The following is a 24,073-nucleotide window of genomic DNA, read 5'->3' as shown; positions in this document are numbered from 1 at the left end:
GTCAATATTCACTTGTATATAGAGGAGTAGTTGAGATTACCTACACTTCTGTCAGTATTCACTTGTATATAAGCAGAGTAGTTGAGATTACCTACACTTCTGTCAATATTCACTCGTATATAAGCAGAGTAGTTGAGATTACCTACACTTCTGTCAGTATTCACTTGCATATGCGCATATTAGTTGAGATTATCTACCCTTCTGTCAGTATTCACGTGTAGTGTATATAAGCAGAGTAGTTGAGATTACCTACACTTCTTTCAATATTCACTTGTATATAAGCAGAGTAGTTGAGATTACCTACACTTCTGTCAATATTCACTTGTATATAGAGGAGTAGTTGAGATTACCTACACTTCTGTCAATATTCACTTGTATATAGAGGAGTAGGTGAGATTACCTACACTTCTGTCAATATTCACTTGTATATAGAGGAGTAGTTGAGATTACCTACACTTCTGTCAATATTCACTTGTATATAGAGGAGTAGTTGAGATTACCTACACTTCTGTCAATATTCACTTGGATATAGAGGAGTAGTTGAGATTACCTACACTTCTGTCAATATTCACTTGTATATAAGCAGAGTAGTTGAGATTACCTACACTTCTGTCAATATTCACTTGTATATAGAGGAGTAGTTGAGATTACCTACACTTCTGTCAGTATTCACGTGTAGTGTATATAAGCAGAGTAGTTGAGATTACCTACACTTCTGTCAATATTCACTTGGATATAGAGGAGTAGTTGAGATTACCTACACTTCTGTCAATATTCACGTGTAGTGTATATAAGCAGAGTAGTTGAGATTACCTACACTTCTGTCAATATTCACTTGTATATAAGCAGAGTAGTTGAGATTACCTACACTTCTGTCAATATTCACTTGTATATAAGCAGAGTAGTTGAGATTACCTACACTTCTGTCAATATTCACTTGTATATAAGAGGAGTAGTTGAGATTACCTACACTTCTGTCAATATTCACTTGTGTATAGAGGAGTAGTTGAGATTACCTACACTTCTGTCAATATTCACTTGTATATAGAGGAGTAGTTGAGATTACCTACACTTCTGTCAGTATTCAACTGAGAAGTAACATTTAGAAACGATCATATGGTATGAACAAGCTACACTTTACAGAACATTGTAACAGGATAACTTTTATGTTCCAACGAACGATAAAACTTTAGAGGAGACACCAGTCACTCAGTGTTCAAAATGACAGAAGCGTATGTAAAATCAACTTACATGACTGCTTGCGAGACAAATACAGTCGATGCTTATTAAGATATATTTCAGGACACGATGAATAATAGAACAATGCTCGATTCAGGATGGCAGAAAATCAAGGTCCATACATTCCGAAAAGTTGACTGGACCTCAAAGTCTGACAACTACTACCACGAGCAGTACACACACGTCACGAAACTAAACCGAAATACAACGTATAAGATTATTACGTCATCTGAAGCGCAAGAATTGCTTTATGTATGAATTACCGCACTAAATTTGCTAAATACCCTAAGTCTCATCTAGTGCACTACCGTAATGTACGGCCTTCTTACATTGCCATGAGATCGTCAAATATATGTCTTAATGTCCTTTGTTTTGTACTCCTCCGTTAAGCTCCTCAGTGTGATACCCGTGAAGATCCGGGTTAGAATATTGGTCTTCAGTAACCCATGCTTGTCGTAAGAGACGAGTAAATGGGATCGGGTGGTTAGGCTCGCTGACTTGGTTGAAATATGTCATCGGTTCCCATTTACGCAGATCGATATTCATGTTGTTGATCACTGGATTGTCTGGTCCAGACTCGATTATTTACAGACCGCCGCCATATAGCTGGAGTATTGCCGAGTGCGGCGTAAAACTAAACTCACTCACTCCTTAGTGTGATTCGAGGTACGAATAGAACTCCCCAGTAACCTGGGGTGGTCGTAAGAGGGGACTAAAACGATCGGGTGGTCAAGCTTGATGAATCGATTGCACGTCGTTGTATTTACAGTGTGTCTGGTCCAGGCTCGATTGTTTACATTCTGTCGTCGATTATTTCGCTGGATTAGTGCTGCGTGCGGCGTTTATTAACAAACAAACAAATCCTTCAGGAGACTGGATGCTAGGGTAGTTTAGAGGACAAAGCAATCGTTTGTCACACCGTCAACCGAGGTTCAGTTCACCACGTAGGAGCTCTTTGCAAAAACATTTTTCGTTTGTTTACAATACAAATCCACCGTGTCGTATCTCCACGTGTTACACATGCTGCACGTGCAAGGAGTGTCCGTATTGTTGTTCTAACGGCAGTACCTGACAAGTTGAACATCTCACATTTTGTTTGCATCTCAACTTCTGGCTGCACCGTCTGCTGCGACGTATACTCTGTCTGCAACCACTCCTACATCCGCCATCGCACTGCGTAACCAGATAACATCTAGCTCGCTTCTAACCTTAAAAACTACGGTGAAGGAGTGCAGCAAGCCCCGATACATATATGCGTATACGAATCGACTCTAGCCCTACAAAACAAGGGGAAAGAAACTCAGAACTTGCAAGTTTTAATTACACAAGCACAGTTATCAACTCTATGAAGAACATGAAAGGGAGATAACTCTATTAAGCTTATTCCTCCCGAGCATTGCGAAACAAATTAACCCGCTGTCAATTGGCAATCATTTCTGTCTCTGAGTCAGTTATCGATATGTATTGATCAAATTTGCTATTCTCATCATCATTAACCTATTTTGCGCGGAGGTTCTGAAAAACTGAATTAGTCAAAGTTTTAGTCATGAATATGAATCAGCCTTGGCACAGAACCGGTTCCAGCCTGGCACGCTTACAGCCATCTGGAGGACGAGTTACCCTTATCGTGATCATCAGTGCTAACACTGAACCCATGATGTGATATCTGCATGAGGTATTCCAGAATATAGATTTGATAAAACCTTGATACTATTGATTTTATATGTGTATAATCTAACAACATTGTCATGCTTCTGGATACAATTATGTTAGTTGATAGAATACAGCGATACGCATTTCTCTGTCTTTACTGGTATAAGTACATTAGCTGTGATAAACTTCTGTTGCTGCCATTATGCGCATATACTTGTTGTGATGATATCTAGTGCCATCGTACAGATATGGCAACGTATGTTCGTATAGATATAGCTAAACTTCTTTGCGTGCACCAATGCTTATTGAGACGGCAAATACTCTTTTCTCGTCATACGAGATTTTACACAAAATTTCTTGGTAGAGACTATGTTTCATTTCTATGGATGAATTCAAGAAAACATATACTTAGTACACTATCATTGACCACATGAGAAGTGTTGCCTTTCTCAACACACCAGCTATGTAATGCTGTGTAACATGTGAATGCGTTAGGTCAGGTATTTATGTTTTAAGTATATAGACTATATACGTTTAGTGTGCCGACTCTGTGTCTGAGGTTTATGGTGTGTCTGGCAGTTGTGTCATCCACCGACAGGTACGGTATGTGACGGTAGGAATTCCGACACTGTCATCCACGCAACAGCTTTCAGCGCCATTTTATATGAATTGTAGTGTATTACCAAGTGACGTTAATAATGGCTGCCTTGATGGACTGAACTTACAGATACCATGAAGCTGGTTGTGTATTACCAAGTGACGTTAATAATGGCTGCCTTGATGCACTGAACTTACAGATACCATGAAGCTGGTGTAACGAATACTGGTTACCGTTACTTAGTAACTGTTGTGACGTTTCGAAGATGCAGTTACTTATTAGCTGTTGTGGCGTATTGAATCTGCAATTAGTTAGTAGTTTTTGTGACGTATTGAAGCTTCAGTTACTTAGAAGCTGTTGTGAGGTATTGAAGCTTCAGTTACTTAGTAGCTGTTGTGAGGTATTGAAGCTTCAGTTACTTAGTAGCTGTTGTGAGGTATTGAAGCTTCAGTTACTTAGAAGCTGTTGTGACGTATTGAAGCTTCAGTTACTTAGAAGCTGTTGTGAGGTATTGAAGCTTCAGTTACTTAGTAGCTGTTGTGAGGTATTGAAGCTTCAGTTACTTAGTAGCTGTTGTGAGGTATTGAAGCTTCAGTTACTTAGAAGCTGTTGTGAGCTGGTGATTGAAGCTTCAGTTACTTAGAAGCTGTTGTGAGGTATTGAAGCTTCAGTTACTTAGAAGCTGTTGTGACGTATTGAAGCTTCAGTTACTTAGAAGCTGTTGTGAGGTATTGAAGCTTCAGTTACTTAGAAGCTGTTGTGAGGTATTGAAGCTTCAGTTACTTAGAAGCTGTTGTGACGTATTGAAGCTTCAGTTACTTAGAAGCTGTTGTGAGGTATTGAAGCTTCAGTTACTTAGAAGCTGTTGTGAGGTATTGAAGCTTCAGTTACTTAGAAGCTGTTGTGCCACTACTTCAGAAGCTGTTGTGAGGTATTGAAGCTTCAGTTACTTAGAAGCTGTTTGAGGTATTGAAGCTTCAGTTACTTAGAAGCTGTTGTGAGGTATTGAAGTTGCTGTTGTGTAGGTATTGAAGCTTCAGTTACTTAGAAGCTGTTGTGACGTATTGAAGCTTCAGTTACTTAGAAGCTGTTGTGAGGTATTGAAGCTTCAGTTACTTAGAAGCTGTTGTGACGTATTGAAGCTTCAGTTACTTAGAAGCTGTTGTGACGTATTGAAGCTTCAGTTACTTAGTAACTGTGTTTGACGTTTGTAAGTTTACGTTATTTAGTAGCTTATGTGGCGTATGGAAGTTACAGGTGCTTAGTAGCTGATATATGCTGAAGTTACATTAACTGTGATGTATTAAGTTACCGAAGTTTCAGCTATGTAGTTGATGACGTATCGAAGAAGTAGAAACTTGTCAAATAGATCCGCATTCAAAGTGAACGTTTAGGACAAAAACATGAATATATGTTACTGAGTTAACGAGAGTACCGAAATAGAAGCCGGACAGTTCCCCCTCCCCCTATCCTACCCCATGACGTTATCCTGATGCCTTCGACCCCCTCCCCATAATCGACCCCCTCCCCATAATCGACCCACGCAGTATCGTGGCTTCCTTCCCGCCAACGACATGTACGACAGCTGACTTCCCGTCCTCGACATCAAACGACTCGGGGAGACTATATTGCCGGTTTATTGCTGTCCTGGGACGTGGGGTGGCCTTGTGGTTAAAGTGTTCGCTCTTCACGCCAAGGTCCGGGTTCGATTTCCCACACATGTATAATGTTTAAGCCGATTCCAGTTGTCTCCACCGTGACGTCCTGGAATACTGCTAAAAGCGGCGTACAACAATATTCACTCATTCATTGATATCCCAAACATAATATTACTTATATGAATTTATAAAAATGTGTCAGCAATTGAATTTTACATCAGTACCTCTTAATTATTATATCTAGTTCTTTAATGTTATGAAGCCCATTTCTGGTGCCCCCCGCCGTGATATTGCTGGAATATTGCTAAAATGCGGCGTAAAACCATACTCACTCACTCATATAATGTTATCCAGTCTAATACCGAACATCGCCCATTGTTTTGTTGTTGTGCAATAGGTACATTATAACATTCATACTATCACGGATGTTCCAGTATTGTCAAGCATGTCAAACTGTGCTATATAAATAAATATATATATGTTTATACTTCCTTATTTAGATTGAGTCAGTGGGTGTATTTTGTTTACCGCCGTGCTCAGCAATATTCCATCTATATGATGGCCACCAGAACTGAGTCTGGACTAGACAACCCAGTGATTGACTGTGGGCAAAGGTCCACGTTATCTGGCCTCGACGGCATACCGTCAATCACGTCAGCCTTACCACCCTATCCAATACGTCACCTCTTACGACCAGCACAGGTGATTGGAACCGCCATCAGTAGATCCCAAAACGGCCAAGGGCCGCAACTCCACATCATGTGACCAAGTTTGCGTTTGAAATAGAATATTCTGCATGTAATCGTTTGTATTGTAGCTGAAACAAACATCAGTTCTGTTTGTTTGAATATATAATAAATTCCGAGCGAATATTTCATGTAATTTCAATGAGAGGATAGTTTATGAAGTCCTTACTGCACGGGAAAGGTAAAGTGTCGTAAAAAGTTCGATGTTAACTTGTTATGATATCCTACATAGCGAGAGTTGAAACTTTGATGTACACGTGTGATTCATTTGTGTGTTGATGTATTCGGTTCAGCCATTTCAGAAATGAATAACAAAGTAATTCTTTTTTAAACAACTTGAACATTAATCTTGAAATGAGATAATATTCATCATTTTTGTTTTCTAAACTATTTCATACTTAGACAGTCTATATCTTCTGTAAAGTAATCTTGAAATGAGATAATATTCATCATTTTTGTTTTCTAAACTATTTCATACTTAGACAATCTATATCTTCTGTAAAGTAATCTTGAAATGAGATAATATTCATCATTTTTGTTTTCTAAACTATTTCATACTTAGACAATCTATATCTTCTGTAAAGTAATCTTGAAATGAGATAATATTCATCATTTTTGTTTTCTAAACTATTTCATACTTAGACAATCTATATCTTCTGTAAAGTAATCTTGAAATGAGATAATATTCATCATTTTTGTTTTCTAAACTATTTCATACTTAGACAATCTATATTTTGTGTAAAGCCACCCAGTATACATGAAAAGCCACCTCAAAATCTCCATGACAACCGTCCTCTGTTTATCACGGACTTAAATGACACTGTTACATTTCTACATAACGTGATACCATCGAACTTACTTACCATCCCCATGACCCGCTGCCATGGCAACGTATATAACTCTGTGGAAAACAATAGGAAGTGAATGTGGCCGACCTATGACTAACCCATCTGAGTAATCACATCCCGAACAGGTTTCCATACATTTCCTGACCTACATGAGAAGGGGGGCGACGAAGTCCGAATGTCAACCCATGCACATTCTGTATTCAACAACTTTTAACTAATATATTTCAAATTGAAGATCTCAGACTGTTTCAAATCAGTCGCATGTTTTTTAATTATTCTACAGCTTTGCCTTATTAGCAGACTCGGTCACTGTATTTGACGTACTCGTTTGAATTTCGGTTAAAATACATATAAACAATTGTTTATAAGCATAATACATATTTTGGTAATATATACCGGGTTGTAAATGCACTAGTTTTGTTTGTTTCTCTGGGCGTTTCCTAGCTCAGTCTTACCCTTAACAATATTTATACATGTCAGTTACGATGGACGAGGATGGGACATTATTTAGGTGTAATCTGTTATAAAATATTGATATTTACGGATATATATGTGTTCTTGTTTCTGTATATTGAGTAACTATTTATTTGAGCATGTTATATCCATATTGGATAAGTTTTCAATATGATGGCAATTTCGACATTCATTTCATATTTGCTTTGCGTTAACTCAATTCTTTGTGACATTTTTTTTATAATTACCATGGTTTTACCATACTTACACGCAGGTATGTTTGCATGACAATAATCAAACGATATGCGTCCTTTCTGAGATTTTAATTCATGGTTCCAAAACGTTTTTCACATAGAATATTAGTGTTTCAGGATATTCATTCTGAGTATATGTCTCTGTCTGTACAGACACCCATATATCTGTCAGGTGATCATCCTGAGTATATATACCTGTTGATGTTATTAAATAAGCTAGGGGCGGTGGGGTAGCCTAATGGTTAAAGCGTTGGCTCGTCACGCCGAAGACCCGGGTTCGAATCCCCACATGGGCACAATGTGTGAAGCCCATTTCTGGTGTCCCCGCCGTGATGTTGCTGGAATATTGCTACAAGCGGCTTAAAACCGAAACTGAGTCAGTCAGTCAGTTAAATAAGCTAACATATATAACACCCCGAGTATATAAAACATCAGTGTATTCTGTATATATTGCTTCTAATGTTGAGAAGTCGGCCTATATAGTACCTAAGATCTTACTGATCCTGCGAGATAGGCTTATAGTTTGTACCGTGAATATATGTACTGGCTCAACCTGCAGTTACTTGGATGCTGTCCAAGACTTGTATATATGTATACAACATATTTTCTGCTTGGTGAATCTGGTGTGGACCGTGTTTTTTCATGGACAGCTGTTCCCACCTGTTCTGCGGTGTTAGTATCGACAGCAAATTCAGCTGTATATGTATTTATGACGGTCATCATGATGTATCTTATTGCAACTAAAAAAATATAGTCATTTAATGTTACAGTCATTACACATATTGCAACCGTAAAAAATGTTTAGAGGAGAGAAATATATTGTGACATATAATACCTTATTGACTTATATTAGTCTACTGTCTCAGGGGCGTCACACACATTCCCAGGGTCATTTTACACTGGACCTCCCTCCTTCCCCACGTGCACGCCCCCGTGGGGTAGAGAGTGCGCAAGAGGCACTTATTCGCCACCAGGTGTCGGAAATCAAGACGAGTCACATGACTTCGTGTAATTGACCCAGTATCCTGACCCAAGACCTCATATTTGCGACTTCATCATAACGTAGACTGCAGCTGTGCTGTCACAGTCACGTGCGTACACAGCATGTGACAAGGGATATTTGTTTCATACTATAGAGTGACGTTATTTTAGTGATAACAATCCAGGGCTAACATGTGACAGGTCACATTTACTCCGATTCTCGATTTATTTTACTTTGCAGCGTATTTGACAGCCAATTTTAAACATGTGCCCGTCATGTGGCTCCAGGGTTGTTTTTGTGATGGTTTAATAATTTTTTTAATTTTCGTCGCAACTGAGCTGCTGAGCGTGTCGGGAGTGTATGTTAATGGGGAGAGTGGATGTGTGTATTGGTGGGGAGGGCAGCTATAACGGGTATGAGCTGTGGTGGGTGGGTGTGATGAGTGTGTATATTGGTGCCATGGACGGCTGTCACGAGTATGTATTGGTGTTGAGGGTGGTGAGACGGGTGAGTATATTAGTGAGGCGGATGGGTGTTTGTGCTGGTGGGGAGGGTGAGTGTAACGGGTGTGTATATTGCCGGGGAGGGTGGTGTGCACATCGCTGGGTGTAACGGGTAGGTATTTGTGTTGAGGGTGGTGTAACAGGTGCGTATACTACTTGCGAGAGTTGGGTGTGAATACTGGAGGGGAGGGTGGGTGTTATGGAGGTGGGGAGGGTGGGTGTATGTGACTATGTAGGATGGTACTCCACAATCCACCATAGGAAGAAATCAAACATATTTTCAGCATATGACAATAATTTAATTGTCTCATTTTTTCTATAAACAAAGATGAAAAGAACATAATAAAAGCCCTAGACGTGATACTTCATATTCATGATATAAAAACATGCGCAGCACCAAATTGTCACGTGACCAGCACGAATCTGTTCCCATGTTCACAGAAATATATAATTGAGTCCCTCTTTCTCAGTCTTTGTATTACACTTGCACCCGATCTTCACAGAAACCGCGAGGTCAACGTGGAAAATAAATATCTGTCCATGACATACATATAAAGTCCATTGAGGCTACCATAAAAGGCCAGCCAGGAACCATGAAGCATTGTCCACATGTAAGAGTCGTACAAAATGTATTAGAAATCCGTACAAAAGCGTATGAATACGGCAAGGCTGGGTGTGGAGAGGCTGTCGCGGAGGCACTTCCGCGCGTCCGTCTCTCTCCGTGCATACGTCCGCCACACCGACACGAGGACACAGAACCCAGTCAGCTGACCCCCTCCGGGAAAACCTCGGATGGGGTAAAGGCAAAGTCATACTGGCTCAATGATGAGGTAAAATAAAGATGAGGGAAGTCCTTACAATGAAATGAGTGTAGGTGAACCAACAGCTTCGGAGCCGCTCTCGCTGGAGCTGCGATGAGCCTGGCTTGCACACGATGTCGAGACTGGCGTCAAACCCGTGCCTCCATCCACTAAACTATCTAATCCGTTGAAGGAGAACAGGCCATTGGAAGGCGTGCTGATTGGAACTCCGGCCACAGACTTCTTCTCCTGTTTGACGAGGGACAGAGAGTTGGGTCTGTGGGTGTTGGGGGTTGAGAACTTCGAGTCTGAACTTCTAGCTGCACAGTTAACATGGCTGTGGGGCTCAGTCTTCACCTTAACTGTGTCCACTTTCATGTTGATGGCGGACTCGACCTTGCAGAGAGGCTGGTGAGCCTGTAGGATGAACTCAAGCTGGTCCTTCTGCTGCTGCAAGCTCTGGATCTCACTCTCCAGGACACTCCTCTCACTCTCCAGCTTGTCAGTCTCCTGCAATACAACATACAGCACATGAGTACAAGCATTGCAAGGGTGCAATATCGGTGTTTAAAAACCCCTAAACATTCAGGATACAGATGAACTGGAATTGTATTCATTGACTTTGTGTTAACCCTATTAAATGACATTTTTGATAATATTCATTTATAAGTCGTTATTGGCAAAAGTACTGTCCATAATATATTGTAACCATTTTACACTTGATAACTCCCCTGTATGTAGAGATATATTCCATAGGTTAGACAGAACAGTACTTACATCGACAAGTTGGTTTGTATGGTCAACACGTCGTTGTCTACATTTAGCAGCGGCAACCTTATTTCTCTCTCGGCGGACTCGGCGGCGCTCGCTCTCTTCCGGAGTTAAATCCTGAAAATAAATTTAAGCATTATTAGTCTATGACCTTAATACCTCCTATAGTCAAACAAATAAATTATTTTCTGTGGAACTAAACATGAACCGTTAATCTCTGATCGGTCATTAGTGTCAGAACAAAGACACGTTGATGATATCCTTTTTTAACAATGGTTTTACCCTAGGGTATTAGCCTTAACACAGATGGCATCCCTCAGGCCATAGAGACCATATATCTCAATGGGTTCTCTGGGAAGGAGATACCCTTAGGCTGTAGCAGTAGGAAGTGTCTGTTATAGTCAATGTTTTAAAGAAATATGCCGGAGGGATATTTTCAGTCGCGACTGAATACCTTTTCTAATCAGCCATGACAAGACAGTGATCATTAAAATACCTTGACAGGTCACTTAGTGAATGTTTTTATTCTAAGTGCCAGCGGCTGCGCTCTTATGCGATAACTGGCAAATGTTTGATTTTGAAACAACAAAATAATATTATATTTAATGGATAATATTATTTACCTTATCGTCAAAACGTCTTCTTTTGCGTCCGGATCCACCTTGGTACGATGGTGTATTTCCATCGACGTCGGAGTATGGCCGTTTGGCTGAGGTGAGCCATTCTTGGTCGGAGTTGGAATCGCTGTAGTCGTAACCGTCGTGAGAGTGTTCCTGCGACACGGGGTCGACGATAGGGGGGACGAAGCCACTTTGGGTGAGAGGGTCCTGGCTTGCCGAGCTGACCGGCACCGATTGGAGCTCGATGAATGTGCGCTCAATACTGGCAAGGGTTGTCGGGGTCAGGGTGGGCGTGGTGGCCGTTGTCACCCCGCTCAGATACCCTGGCAACGAGTACTGCAATCCAAAATACATAAATACAATAATTTTGTTTAAAGCAAACATATTTTCATACTTTTTCAATTCTAAGCGCGCTTCATTTTTCAAATCAATTTAACCACACACAAAATCGATACGAGTTTTAAATGACAAGAATTAATTTTTAAAACAAATCGCATTGGAAACATTTTCAGAAAGTTTGAAAGTTTGACACGTTGCCGTCTACCTACCCATGGGTACGGATTAGGGTTACAGTTATAGTCCATTCGATAGTAATCCGACATTGTTGGTAGGGTACAGAATCTCGCGAGTGTACAGAACTGACAAGCGCTCTCCCTTCGCGTGAGAATGCAAGTGCAACAACTCGCGGCCTCGCGAGCCTCCTATCTTTTATATCTGTCAAATGTCATCGTTACGGATCTAACCAAGCGTTCAGAACGGAACCTAAAGTATTAGAAGCCTGTATAGCCCGGGTCAGGTCATGACCCCGCTCCGCCAGCCAATCAACGCGGACCCCACGCGCTGTAGCTGCAGGCGAGACTGCTGTCATTAGTATCAAAACTAAAGCATGCTCGCTTTGTTCGCTGAACTAACCGCTGCTGATAGCCACATACTATCGCGGTATGGATTTGAAATTTGAAACTGAAATCGTTGATTCTCAAAGTTTTATGCCACTTTTGAACAATTTTTGCAACATTTAAACAGTTAACGGTACATGTTATGTAAGAATTCTTTTGTCCACTTACCCTGGCCATTTTGGCACACGAAGATGCCATATAGCATGGCGGGAGGTGAGGTGGACAAGGCGGTGTATCTACGTACAACATTGTAACTGCTTCTCTCTCAACTCCCAATACAACACAACCTCCTGGTGCGGGACAGAACTACACACTGTCAAGTTCAAGACCGACCGCCAGTTTTATCCACGACAAAAATTTACTCTGTCAATACAGTGAGGTTAGCGAGTTCGGCCACGCGGTGCACAACCTAAGCCCTAGCCAGTGCTTGCGCCAAAACTAACAAGAAATGTGTTCTTAGAACAAATATGATAGAAGACAATACGTACATTAGGGGTGACGGGCTCGCCATTTGCCATGGACGACAGAATGTCGGCCACGTATTTGGACTCGGTCGTGTAGCTTGAGTCCTCCTCTCGAGATGTAAACATTTTGGAAGCCAGTTTGACGGTTTTGTGGGATACACAGTAGTTCCAGTGAAGTTGTGACTTATATTTCGTCGTTACCCGGCTAGACTGTTACTTCCGTGGTTTTACTGGAGATTCTCGCTATGAGTCAGGTTATATTCTGTGGAGGGAATACCTCTACCGTGCTTTATACTGGCGTGACTCACTGTTAGTCATTCGCTAAAAATAGCACAATGATCTCACCCCGTCACGTGACGCGTGGTCTACTCTGCCTTATTTGGGTGTTGATTGTGACGTCACAGGTGTTTACGATAAGGTGTGACGTGATGTTTGGCCGTTCTCCAAGCATGAGAGGGCAACACGGGGATTCCACTGCTCTGAAGGCTGAATATATTAGTATATTTCCTAATTATGTTGATTCGTGAACTAGTTCTACGGACCACGAGTATCGGCGAGGCTCAGGGAAAATGGCTATATCGTGTGATATGTACTTCGCTGATGGCACATTCGCTTCAGATATAGGTCAAAGAAATCATACGTCATATATCGCAAGATTAAATTGCTTAAAACGTTCTAGATTGGCAAATACCGCATCATTCTAGAGCACATGTGCTTGTATATTATTAGCCGTTTGTGGACTATAAATAGCTAATGAGCTAATATTGTTATATCGATCTGTTGTCCTGGATGTCTCGCCAATATTCTCCGCACTCGCTCAACTCTGTCTACACCGGCTAGTTCAATAATTAAACGTTGTTTATGTTTACAAGATCAACAACAACAAAAATACGGCACCCATGACTATATTTGTCAAAATACGAGAGAGAGAAAAGGTATTGATCTGAAAGAAGTTCTACTATATATTAACCCAAAGGTGACGAATAATATATTTTTTAAATGCTGGGTCATAGGTAATACTGTTAAACTTGAAATCATACTCAAACTCAATGGGAAAAAAGGATGATATCTCATGAATTAGTTAGAAAGTGTATTGAAGATATTTTGTATGCTGGGCAATAATTTTCGTTTCAATCTAGGTAAACAATTTCAGATTATGTGGAATGACGCCATTTTTTTGTACCATGAATCCCGAAACAATTTTACGACGTAAAATGCACCAGGCAAACGTAAACCAAATTACCGCTTTGTAACTTGTTTGTGTATCATTTCATATTCACAGTCGTGTATATTCGAATAAATTATATATAATGTACTTCTAAGGGATCGATGATATCATTGTATAAATATATCGATCGTTATTAAAAACAACAGTCTGACTAATTTGTGAGACATTCATCGTATTCTTCACTGGCACCAGTCTCACCATTCTACGCAGCGTATATCTATTTTTGGCTGTGACGTAGCGGTGACTGTCTTTGACTGGTAGCGGCGGTGCCAGTCGTTGAGGTAGAGATGGTGAATCTGAAGAACACAGTAGGCTAATGTACCAAATCGAACACTTATGGCTAGGGTTCTTCACTCGTGTATACTACGTACTTTGTACTTACGAATCTCATACCGGATGGACGTGCGGAATCCAACAACTGGTCACTCACGAGTCCATAGGGCTGTCCAGACAGGCTGGACCCTTCCGAGGTGAAGGCCAGCTGACCAGTAGCAAACACATACCACTTATCAAAAGGAAAGGCCTCTCTTATACTGTTATAATGTGTAACAATTGTTCCAGGAATGAAATGAAAATCGTATGTGACAATATATTGTGTGTGCGTGTGCGTGTGCGTGTGCGTGTGTGCAGTCGGAATTAATACAAAAGGCATCATTATTATTAACATACAATATATTCCGATTCCTGGAGACCCCAGCTAGGTAACTATGGTATCCATACTGTCGATACAGTAATTTACAGGTGTCCCGTCAGTTGAACACATCTAACATATGGTCTGAAGTCGAGATTATAGATGACTTCTATAGTACAACAGACCAACCACAACTAATTAATGCGCATTTAGATCTCAACAGTTTCCGTGTCACTATTACAAGGTAAATATCTCGGACAATGCTGAATGGGAAAATCAACTATAAGGGGTCATTTCTTCATCCTTTATAACGACACATGCACACATCACATTTAAATCATTTTCGAGGGGAATATTGGGAGGGAAAATTAAGAATTAACACCCCTCCTTTCCTCACCACATATGTATCAGTTATATGTTTACTTGGGAGAATATTTGAGAGAAGAATAACAATTTGGGGTAGTTTCTCTTTGGGAGAATATATATGTTTACTTGGGAGAATATTTGAGAGAAGAATAACAATTTGGGGTAGTTTCTCAATCATCTTGTCACCACATATGTATCAGTTATATGTTTACTTGGGAGAATATTTGAGAGAAGAATAACAATTTGGGGTAGTTTCTCCATCATCTTGTCACCACATATGTATCAGTTATATGTTTACTTGGGAGAATATTTGAGAGAAGAATAACAATTTGGGGTAGTTTCTCCATCATCTTGTCACCACATATGTATCAGTTATATGTTTACTTGGGAGAATATTTGAGAGAAGAATAACAATTTGGGGTAGTTTCTCCATCATCTTGTCACCACATATGTATCAGTTATATGTTTACTTGGGAGAATATTTGAGAGAAGAATAACAATTTGGGGTAGTTTCTCCATCATCTTGTCACCACATATGTATCAGTTATATGTTTACTTGGGAGAATATTTGGGAGAATATTTGAGAATATTTGAGAGAAGAATAACAATTTGGGGTAGTTTCTCCATCATCTTGTCACCACATATGTCTCAATTGTCTATTTCCCTGGGAATATTTGAGGGACGAATAACATCGTCATCTTCAACAACACCACATATCTCTCAGTTATATACTGTTATTTTAGTGTTAGTGTTCTCGTGAAATATTATATCAGCGGTTATATAAGGGCTATCAATCATTCCTCTATATTATAAAGACAACCCACGTGATAATGAAACTGCCACATGACTTTATGTGGAATATATATGGGGAACATATTAAATTTAATATCGCAACGGTTGTCATTGGCACACGCTTGTACATACTGAATTGTGAGTACAGTTTTTAAATAAACACTTTCATGTTATATTATGAATACGTGAGGTCAGTATGACCTTGGCATACGATGTCGTGGCCGAAATTTTTCATCACCGAAATCGCTGCTGCTGCAGATAGCCAAGATTGACGCTGTGCATATAGCGCCATCTAGTGACACATTCTCAAAGTTACAAGTTCACAACGCCTTTCCGCCAGATTTGCTAACTTGTATTAGGCCGCGTTCCGCCAACGCACGAAGTCTCGGAATGCGACCGCCGCCTTCGTGCTGTTGCTGATGCAAGGGATGCAGAAAGTGCTGTCACAGACGAAAAATGCAAATGCACACAGCCTAATGTTAAGTTGTGTTGTAAAAAGCTTATCGCTTTTACACACGCACTTGCATTATGAAATATAACTCAAATGTTACGGTCACATGTTTATTCTAATGATCTGAAAAACCCCAGAAACCTACTCAATTACCGTAAATATGTACATTAGTGCCACCTTAAGCTATTTATTCCTATTTGTGGGAGTAACGTTATTCAGCGTGACACAGTGTGACAGAGTGTCACGACATACGAGGCTCCGTACCGATGATAATTATTTTCCAACAAAATAGAACAAGTATTTGTAGATCGATTTTCCCAAACCACCTGGTATCAGACTCCCGGTGCTGGAGGATTATTATAATCTCCGTTTCACATCTCTCGGCTGTTTGGGGTCGAATGTTGCATCTTACACATTCTTGATTGCACATGCATCTTTCCCTTCCTGCAAATAGCGATATGAGAAAAGGTTACTTTCGAAGTACTGCTATGCGACACCCACCATAGTGTGTTGGCTGAGAATAGCTTCTCGACCTTGACAAGACCATATATCACGCTATCAATGTTGTTTTGTCTTTTGATGCAGTTAGGTAATGTTCTGAAAACGTGATTACAAGTGAAAACATATTTGTGGGGGTATCTACATGTGTAACTATTTTGAAAATAGTTCGTTGTTTAAAATGACCAATGTTCACATTGGTCATTTTAAACAATAGCTGACAAGAATCGACTGCCATGGATCTGACAAATAGCAAGGATTATTTACATGTATATATATTATATAACCCTCATTAAAAACAACGAAGGTCCCTTAGCCTTGATCTTATGCATTTGTTAACACTCTTGTTTGGGGAAAATATGTTTGTCGTTATATAATTCTTATATAATGTAAAAGAAACTATTTCTTCAAGTGATTAAGTCAAATGCTTCGACATGTTAAAAGTGGGCGGTGGGGTAGCCCAGTGGTTAAAGCATTCGCTCGTCACGCCAAAGACCCGGGTTCGATTCCCAACATGGGTACAATTTGTGAAGCCCATTGCTGGTGTCCCCGCCATGATATTGCTGGAATAGCGACGAAAAGCCATACTCACCCACTCGAAATGTTAATTTTAGAGACCGTGGTTCAAATGACGCAAGTCAAAACTAGACGATTAAGAAACAAGTCAAACTGTTAACAAAGGTGAAAGAAATATATGTACATGCCAATGTCTTTGATGAAGGTGCATGTTCTGAAAACCTCATTTTCTTATGTTCAGCTGTTGAATATTTATGAGCTGTGACAAACACACTACCCGTGAAGAACCGCGATCTTAGCAACCTATACTTGTCGTAAGAGACGACTAACGGGATCGGGTTGTCTCGCTCGCTCACGTGGTTGACACATGTCACCGTAGATCGATGCACATGGTGTCAATCACTGACTTGTTTGGTCCAGTATCAACTATTTACAAACCACCGTCGTATGGATAGAATATTTCTGAGTGTGACTTTAAAAAACAATCAAACAAAAACAAACGAGCATTTTCATACCAAATAGGATCAGTAAGCTAGTATCCGTGTTTATGAATACGATAGGTAAATACCGAAGAGATAGCATAAGATATAAAACTGAAACATCGTTGGACTTAAGAAATGTCAAACAGTTAAAAGCGCAAGTCATGCTGAATGAAGTTCATGAATTATAAATAACCACGACCTTGTATATTTTTAGAAATATTCATCATGGATGAACTGTGTATACTATAGTTTATTAAGTTCCCTTTGACAATCATTCTGTCAATGGAATATATCGTTCATATTTCCAACATTCCTTTTCCAAATATAGCGTTACTGTTGTTATCGCTGTGATAATAATAAAATATAGTCTTGTCCTCGGACGAGTTACAGCGCCCGCGTCATGAATGAACGGGTGGCCACACACCCATTCAGCTGAGACTCTTATCACGTGACACAGGGTTGCGATTGACGTCAGTGGAACGGATGTTGTGACGTAAATACAAGATTTCATTCAATTTGTATGCATGGCAGAGTGTAAGGCTTATTTTTGTCGGTTGAGACGCCTATGGACTTTGTGCTATCGCTACCATAGTAGTGTTTAGCTCTTGAGGACGTTCGGCTCTGTTTAGTGGGACAGTTGTTGAATTACAACCCACAAACACGTCATAAACTAGCTTATTTGTGGACACCTTTACCGTGTATATACAGCCTGTTTGAAACTTGCATGATCTAATTATTAACAGGCAGTGAAGTACTGACAAGGGCATATCCCTGATGATTCTGTTTGTGTTTATTTAGCGTTGGTATTAAGAATAACCGAGCTGTTTTGGTTACAGGTGGTGGACCTTCCCCTGAGTGTTGTACATTACGGGAGTTAAATAATGGCAACTATTCAAACCACTAGGGGTGCGTGAATATGTATATTCGAAAGAACAAAATTGACACCTAAAACTAGATTATTTCGATAACCATTGTGTGACTATAAACTTACTGTTAAACCATTATAGCATGCGTCGAAAACAGAGCTGGAGGTCAACAAATGACGTCTGCGCTTAAAACACAGACACACACACACACACACACACACACACACACACACACAAAGTACTCTCAAAAGTATATATATATATCCTCCTCCACCCACCAAGACTAACAACTAGTCTCTGAAATGGACATAGTTTACTGAAAAAGTTCAAAGTAAAAAAAATATATAATATAATGAAAAGGAGCCCTGAGACTTTCTTCATTATCAGGGCCTGTACGGCAGACTACCACCCACCCACCTCTCTCTCTCACTGTAATATGGTGACTTAACCTGGTACATTGCCCTTCACCTACTGACCTATATTTTTTATACAACAATAGTAATAAGGAGACATAATAGGATGTTGCCTGAGACAGGAATTGTAAAACAAACGCACGTCTAGTGTTGATGATATAATGTACATCCGGGTTACTGTCTGTCCAGCCAGGACGGGAGATGATCACATGGTCTATCTATATATATACCTGATGGCGACAACCATGTTGAAGGCACGACCTATGCAGGATACGAAATGCCTTATAAGGATAAAATATTTTTATGTGGTACACATTGTTAAAATGAACTCACACAACGATAATATATACTAATGTACATATATACTGCACTTATTCCAGACAAACATGGCTACTCAAGCTCTACAAAGAATAATGAAAAAAATACATGCCTTCATGTGTAGCACTTCTGGGGCGGTGGGGTAGCCTAATGGTTAAAGCGTTGGCTCGTCACGCCGAAGACCCGGGTTCGAATCCCCACATGGGCACAATGTGTGAAGCCCATTTCTGGTGTCCTCCGCCGTGATGTTGCTGGAATATTGCTAAAAGCGGCGTAAAACCAAACTCAGTCAGTCAGTGTATCACTTCTAAATGCCTTTCAAATACTGTGTAAAGTTTTGTTTGCCATGACGTAATTCAAATTGAGGATAGAAATGAGGTGTCAAACAATGCTGTAGAAGCTTGCAAATGGGCGAGGGTTAGGCTTATGTTGACTTCAAGAACGCAGGTTGTATTGTGCAGATATGCTTTGAATGCCGATTGCGTGTAACTCTAAACAGCCCAAGTCACAACTTTTGAAGTACAGTCGAGCATGCTCCTTTTACCAAGATTTCAAAGAGCGTCATGCCACTCTTGCACAGAAGTTGTTCGATAAAGGTTGCTGCAGAAAGTTTTATCGTAGACACGCGGAGAACATTAAAAAAATTGATGCATCAGTGGCAAACGCGTGTCCGATGCAATTCCCTATTTTGATGTGTACCATACATTCCCGAAATATTTCAGGTGAACAATTGACTAGACTTTGCATGTGTTTTTGACAGGTGCCACTGGTGGTCCAGGATACGCTCACCTTTTTGCGAACACCTGATAGCAGCACTATTTGATTGTGATTCAGACACACATGCTCCGTCATCGTATCTATCATTGGAATGTCTGGTCCAGACTCGATTGCTAATACTGTTGCAATGAATACATACCCTTGATGTAGTCAGAATTCTACAATCGGCTCGTGTGGATGTGGAAAGGGTTTTGTCCCATCTAGTTTAGTAAGTTATTACCCATGCTGCACAAAAATAACCATTTGTTATTTTGCTCATCTCTTAGTAATCGATGCCCTGAACCACATTATTTACCCCACTGACTATTCCTCCCTACAATGCTAAAGCCATAAATGAATCAAGTCTCTCTGGTCTCCCTGGGGCTCCTTTTCAATTTAATTGTTTTTTTTGTTGTTACTATCAAAATTATATATATTCAGAGGCTAAGTGTTAGTCTATTCCATCATTGACAACACAGACAGAGAAACGCACACACGCAGACACAGACGCACACACGCAGACACACACAGGCACGCAGACACATATTCAGTGTATAACTTTGAGCGGTATGGACGTTTAAAATGGAGTCATATTGAATGTATCTTACAAACAGGAAAATCCGTTTTATGTAATTGTCAGTCACATTTCTCGTGTTTCAAGTGTTGAGATGGTTTTCATTATGAGTCACAAGTTGTGATTGTATGTTGTGTATTTTTTGTGATTATGTAAAAACACGGGTTTCTTATAACTCTCTATGGAGTATGTTCCTGTGTTATGTTTGTTCATAATTTTGTTTCGTTTTGAGACGAAACAGATATACTGTCTGTCTGACTGTCTGACTGTCTGAATGTACAGGCATGGAGCCACACGAGCAGACACGTACATAGATAAATTATTCAAGAGTATGTGTCTGTGTTGTTTGGACATGTTTAGCACAACACTTTAAATCTACGTTTGTTCATTATTACGTTCTCAAGTCGAAATGTATACCCGGCACCATAGAAAGATACATTTGTCCACCACCCCAACAAATCACGCCTACGCTCATGCCCTCACGAAATATTGGGCACAGACATGTGCACAGGCAGAAATACTCTCCTACAGCATTCTCTGGGTTTCTATGTCATGTCTATTTATAGAGCACAATAGCAAGTTATATCCTTCCGAGCGTTATACATCCGCAATAGGCTTAAAGTTGACCTTCTTTACTATTCCTTACTTTTCAATATGACGCCATACTTTTCCTATCACTGCTGACTAAAAGACACTAAAAGGAAATGTTTCCTTGGACCAGGACGTTAGGTGACAATAGCTCAAAGACGAAACTTCGTGTAGGCGGTGTTTTTACACCCACTGGTTGAGGGTAGCGTGTATTTACGCACATTGAACATGTTTTGAAGAGAATGTCTCTTTAGTGGATAAATACCAGATGGAATAGTGTCAGCTCAAAATGCAACCCATGAAGATCCGGGTTAGAACTGGTCTTCACCAACCCATGCTTGTCGTGAGAGGCGACTAACGGGATCGGATGGTCAGGCTCGCTGACTTGGTTGACATATATCATATCCCAATTCCTGCTCTTGATCACTGGATTATCTGGTCCAGACTTGATTATGTACATATCGACGCCGAATAGCTGGAATATTGCTGAGTGCGGCGTTAAACAATAGCTTAAACACCACTGTGTAGCTATAAAGACAATCTGTGTTCTGCATGTAACGGTCGATGTAACAGTAATGGTGGCAGATACAATAAGTAAGGCATTGCCTAAACTCATCACACCCAATACCTCCTTCAATACCTTCCATAGTCTTTTCCAGTCGGAGGTAGGGTTGTATTCACCAACATAGTGCAGGTCTGTTCAGTGTATATGCAATATAGATGATACAAACATTGTTGAATGTGGTACGAATCATCGGCTTATAAACATTTCGCTAAAAGCATGACCTTAAAATGTGTCACCCAAAGCATTGCGTCAAACACATAATATAGTCGGAATCCTACAACGGAGCCTGCATTCAGCGATTATAGAAATGGGTTCACCACTTTTTATTATTAAGCCAAACATGTCACGTTCAGCATTCTCCAGCAAACGTGACACCAAACTTGTATTGAATACTCATGTGGCCAAAAGCATCTTATAAAAAGCATTGTCTTTCAAACATCCTACCAATTATTAAAGCATTGTCTTATATATGTCACCAAATGTAACATCATAGTCTTACATATGTCTCCAAATGTAACAACATTGTGTTACAAATATGTCACCAAATGTATCAACATTGTCTTACAAACATGTCACCAAATGTAACAACATTGTGTTACAAGTATGTCACCAAATGTAACAACATTGTCTTACATATATGTCACCAAATGTAACAACATTGTCTTACAAATATGTCACCAAATGTAACATTGTCTTTCAAACATCCTACCAATTATTAAAGCATTGTCTTACATATATGTCACCAAATGTAACAACATTGTCTTACAAATATGTCACCAAATGTAACAACATTGTCTCACAAGTATGTCACCAAATGTAACAACATTGTCTTCCAAATATGTCACCAAATGTAACTACATTGTCTTACATATATGTCACCAAATGTAACAACATTGTCTTACAAGTATATCACCAAATGTAACAACATTGTCTTACAGATATGTCACCAAATGTAACAACATTGTCTTACATATATGTCACCAAATGTAACAACATTGTCTTCCAAATATGTCACCAAATGTAACAACATTGTCTTACATATATGTCACCAAATGTAACAACATTGTCTTACATATATGTCACCAAATGTAACAACATTGTCTTACAAATATGTCACCAAATGTAACGACATTGTCTTTCAAACATCCTACCAATTATTAAAGCATTGACTTACAAATATGTCACCAAATGTAACAACATTATCTTACAAATATGTCACCAAATGTAACAACATTGTCTTACAAATATGTCACCAAATGTCGTAACATTGTCTTACATATATGTCACCAAATGTAACATTGTCTTACAAATATGTCACCAAATGTAACAACATTGTCTTACAAATATGTCACTAAATGTAACAACATTGTCTTACAAATATGTCACCAAATGTAACAACATTGTCTTACAAATATGTCACCAAATGTAACAACATTGTCTTACACATATGTGACCAAATGTAACAACATTGTCTTACATATATGTCACCAAATGTAACAACATTGTCTTACATATATGCCACCAAATGTAACAACATTGTCTTACCAATATGTCACCAAATGTAACAACATTGTCTTAAAAATATGTCACCAAATGTAACAACATTGTCTTAAATATATGTCACCAAATGTAACAACATCGTCTTACATATATGCCACCAAATGTAACAACATTGTCTTACCTATATGTCACCAAATGTAACAACATTGTCTTAAAAATATGTCATCAAATGTAACAACATTGTCTTACATATATGCCACCAAATGTAACAACATTGTCTTACAAATATATCACCAAATGTAACAACATAGTCTTACAAACATGTCACCAAGTGTAACAACATTGTCTTACAAATATGTCACCAAATGTAACAACATTGTCTTACAAATATGTCAACAAATGTAACAACATTGTCTTACATATATGTCACCAAATGTAACAACATTGTCTTACAAATATGTCATCAAATGTATCAAATTGTCTTACATATATCACCAAATGTAACAACATTGTCTTACATATATGCCACCAAATGTAACAACATTGTCTTACAAATATGTCACCAAATGTAACAACATTGTCTTACAAATATGTCACCAAATGTAACAACATTGTCTTACAAATATGTCACCAAATGTAACAACATTGTCTTCCAAATATGTCACCAAATGTAACAACATTGTCTTACATATATGTCACCAAATGTAACAACATTGTCTTACATATATGTCACCAAATGTAACAACATTGTCTTACAAATATGTCACCAAATGTAACGACATTGTCTTTCAAACATCCTACCAATTATTAAAGCATTGTCTTACATATATGTCACCAAATGTAACAACATTATCTTACAAATATGTCACCAAATGTAACAACACTGTCTTACATATATGCCACCAAATGTAACAACATTGTCTTACCAATATGTCACCAAATGTAACAACATTGTCTTAAAAATATGTCACCAAATGTAACAACATCGTCTTACATATATGCCACCAAATGTAACAACATTGTCTTACCTATATGTCACCAAAT

General features: G+C 39.3%; 1 protein-coding gene and 1 long non-coding RNA gene across 3 annotated transcripts in view; one reads left to right on the top strand and one right to left on the bottom strand.

Moving 5' to 3' along the window:
• The window catches only part of LOC124270959, a 65,440-nt gene that overhangs the window by 18,116 nt on the left and 23,251 nt on the right, over nucleotides 1-24,073 (top strand). The gene's annotated exons all lie outside the window — the stretch shown is intronic.
• On the bottom strand, nucleotides 9,212-12,765 carry LOC124270958 (transcription factor kayak-like). 2 transcript variants are annotated; one of them, XM_046706026.1, is made up of 4 exons: nucleotides 12,510-12,765; nucleotides 11,129-11,461; nucleotides 10,512-10,622; nucleotides 9,212-10,244 (listed from the first exon to the last, which is right to left on the bottom strand). In XM_046706026.1, the coding sequence occupies exons 1-4, from the start codon at nucleotides 12,609-12,611 to the stop codon at nucleotides 9,789-9,791; spliced, it is 1,002 nt and encodes a 333-aa protein (XP_046561982.1). In that variant the 5' UTR covers nucleotides 12,612-12,765; the 3' UTR covers nucleotides 9,212-9,788. The 2 variants fall into 2 exon arrangements, with proteins under 2 accessions (XP_046561982.1, XP_046561983.1); XM_046706027.1 differs by lacking the exon at nucleotides 12,510-12,765 and adding an exon at nucleotides 11,674-11,849.

The sequence above is a fragment of the Haliotis rubra genome, unplaced genomic scaffold (genome assembly GCF_003918875.1).
Source record: "Haliotis rubra isolate DU_JTF1 unplaced genomic scaffold, ASM391887v1 Scf156, whole genome shotgun sequence".
Classification (NCBI taxonomy): domain Eukaryota; kingdom Metazoa; phylum Mollusca; class Gastropoda; order Lepetellida; family Haliotidae; genus Haliotis; species Haliotis rubra.
The sequence above is the reverse complement of the archived record's forward strand: the minus strand, read 5'-3'. Positions and strand labels throughout refer to the sequence as shown.

Excerpts from the sequence above, each read along its gene's own strand:
- LOC124270958 (XM_046706026.1), bottom strand. The coding sequence starts at position 12,611 with ATGTTTACATCTCGAGAGGAGGACTCAAGCTACACGACCGAGTCCAAA. Across the intron at positions 11,462-12,509 it reads GCGAGCCCGTCACCCCTAAT|TACTCGTTGCCAGGGTATCT; the intron begins GTACGTATTGTC and ends TTTGGATTGCAG. Across the intron at positions 10,623-11,128 it reads GAAGACGTTTTGACGATAAG|GATTTAACTCCGGAAGAGAG; the intron begins GTAAATAATATT and ends ATTTATTTTCAG.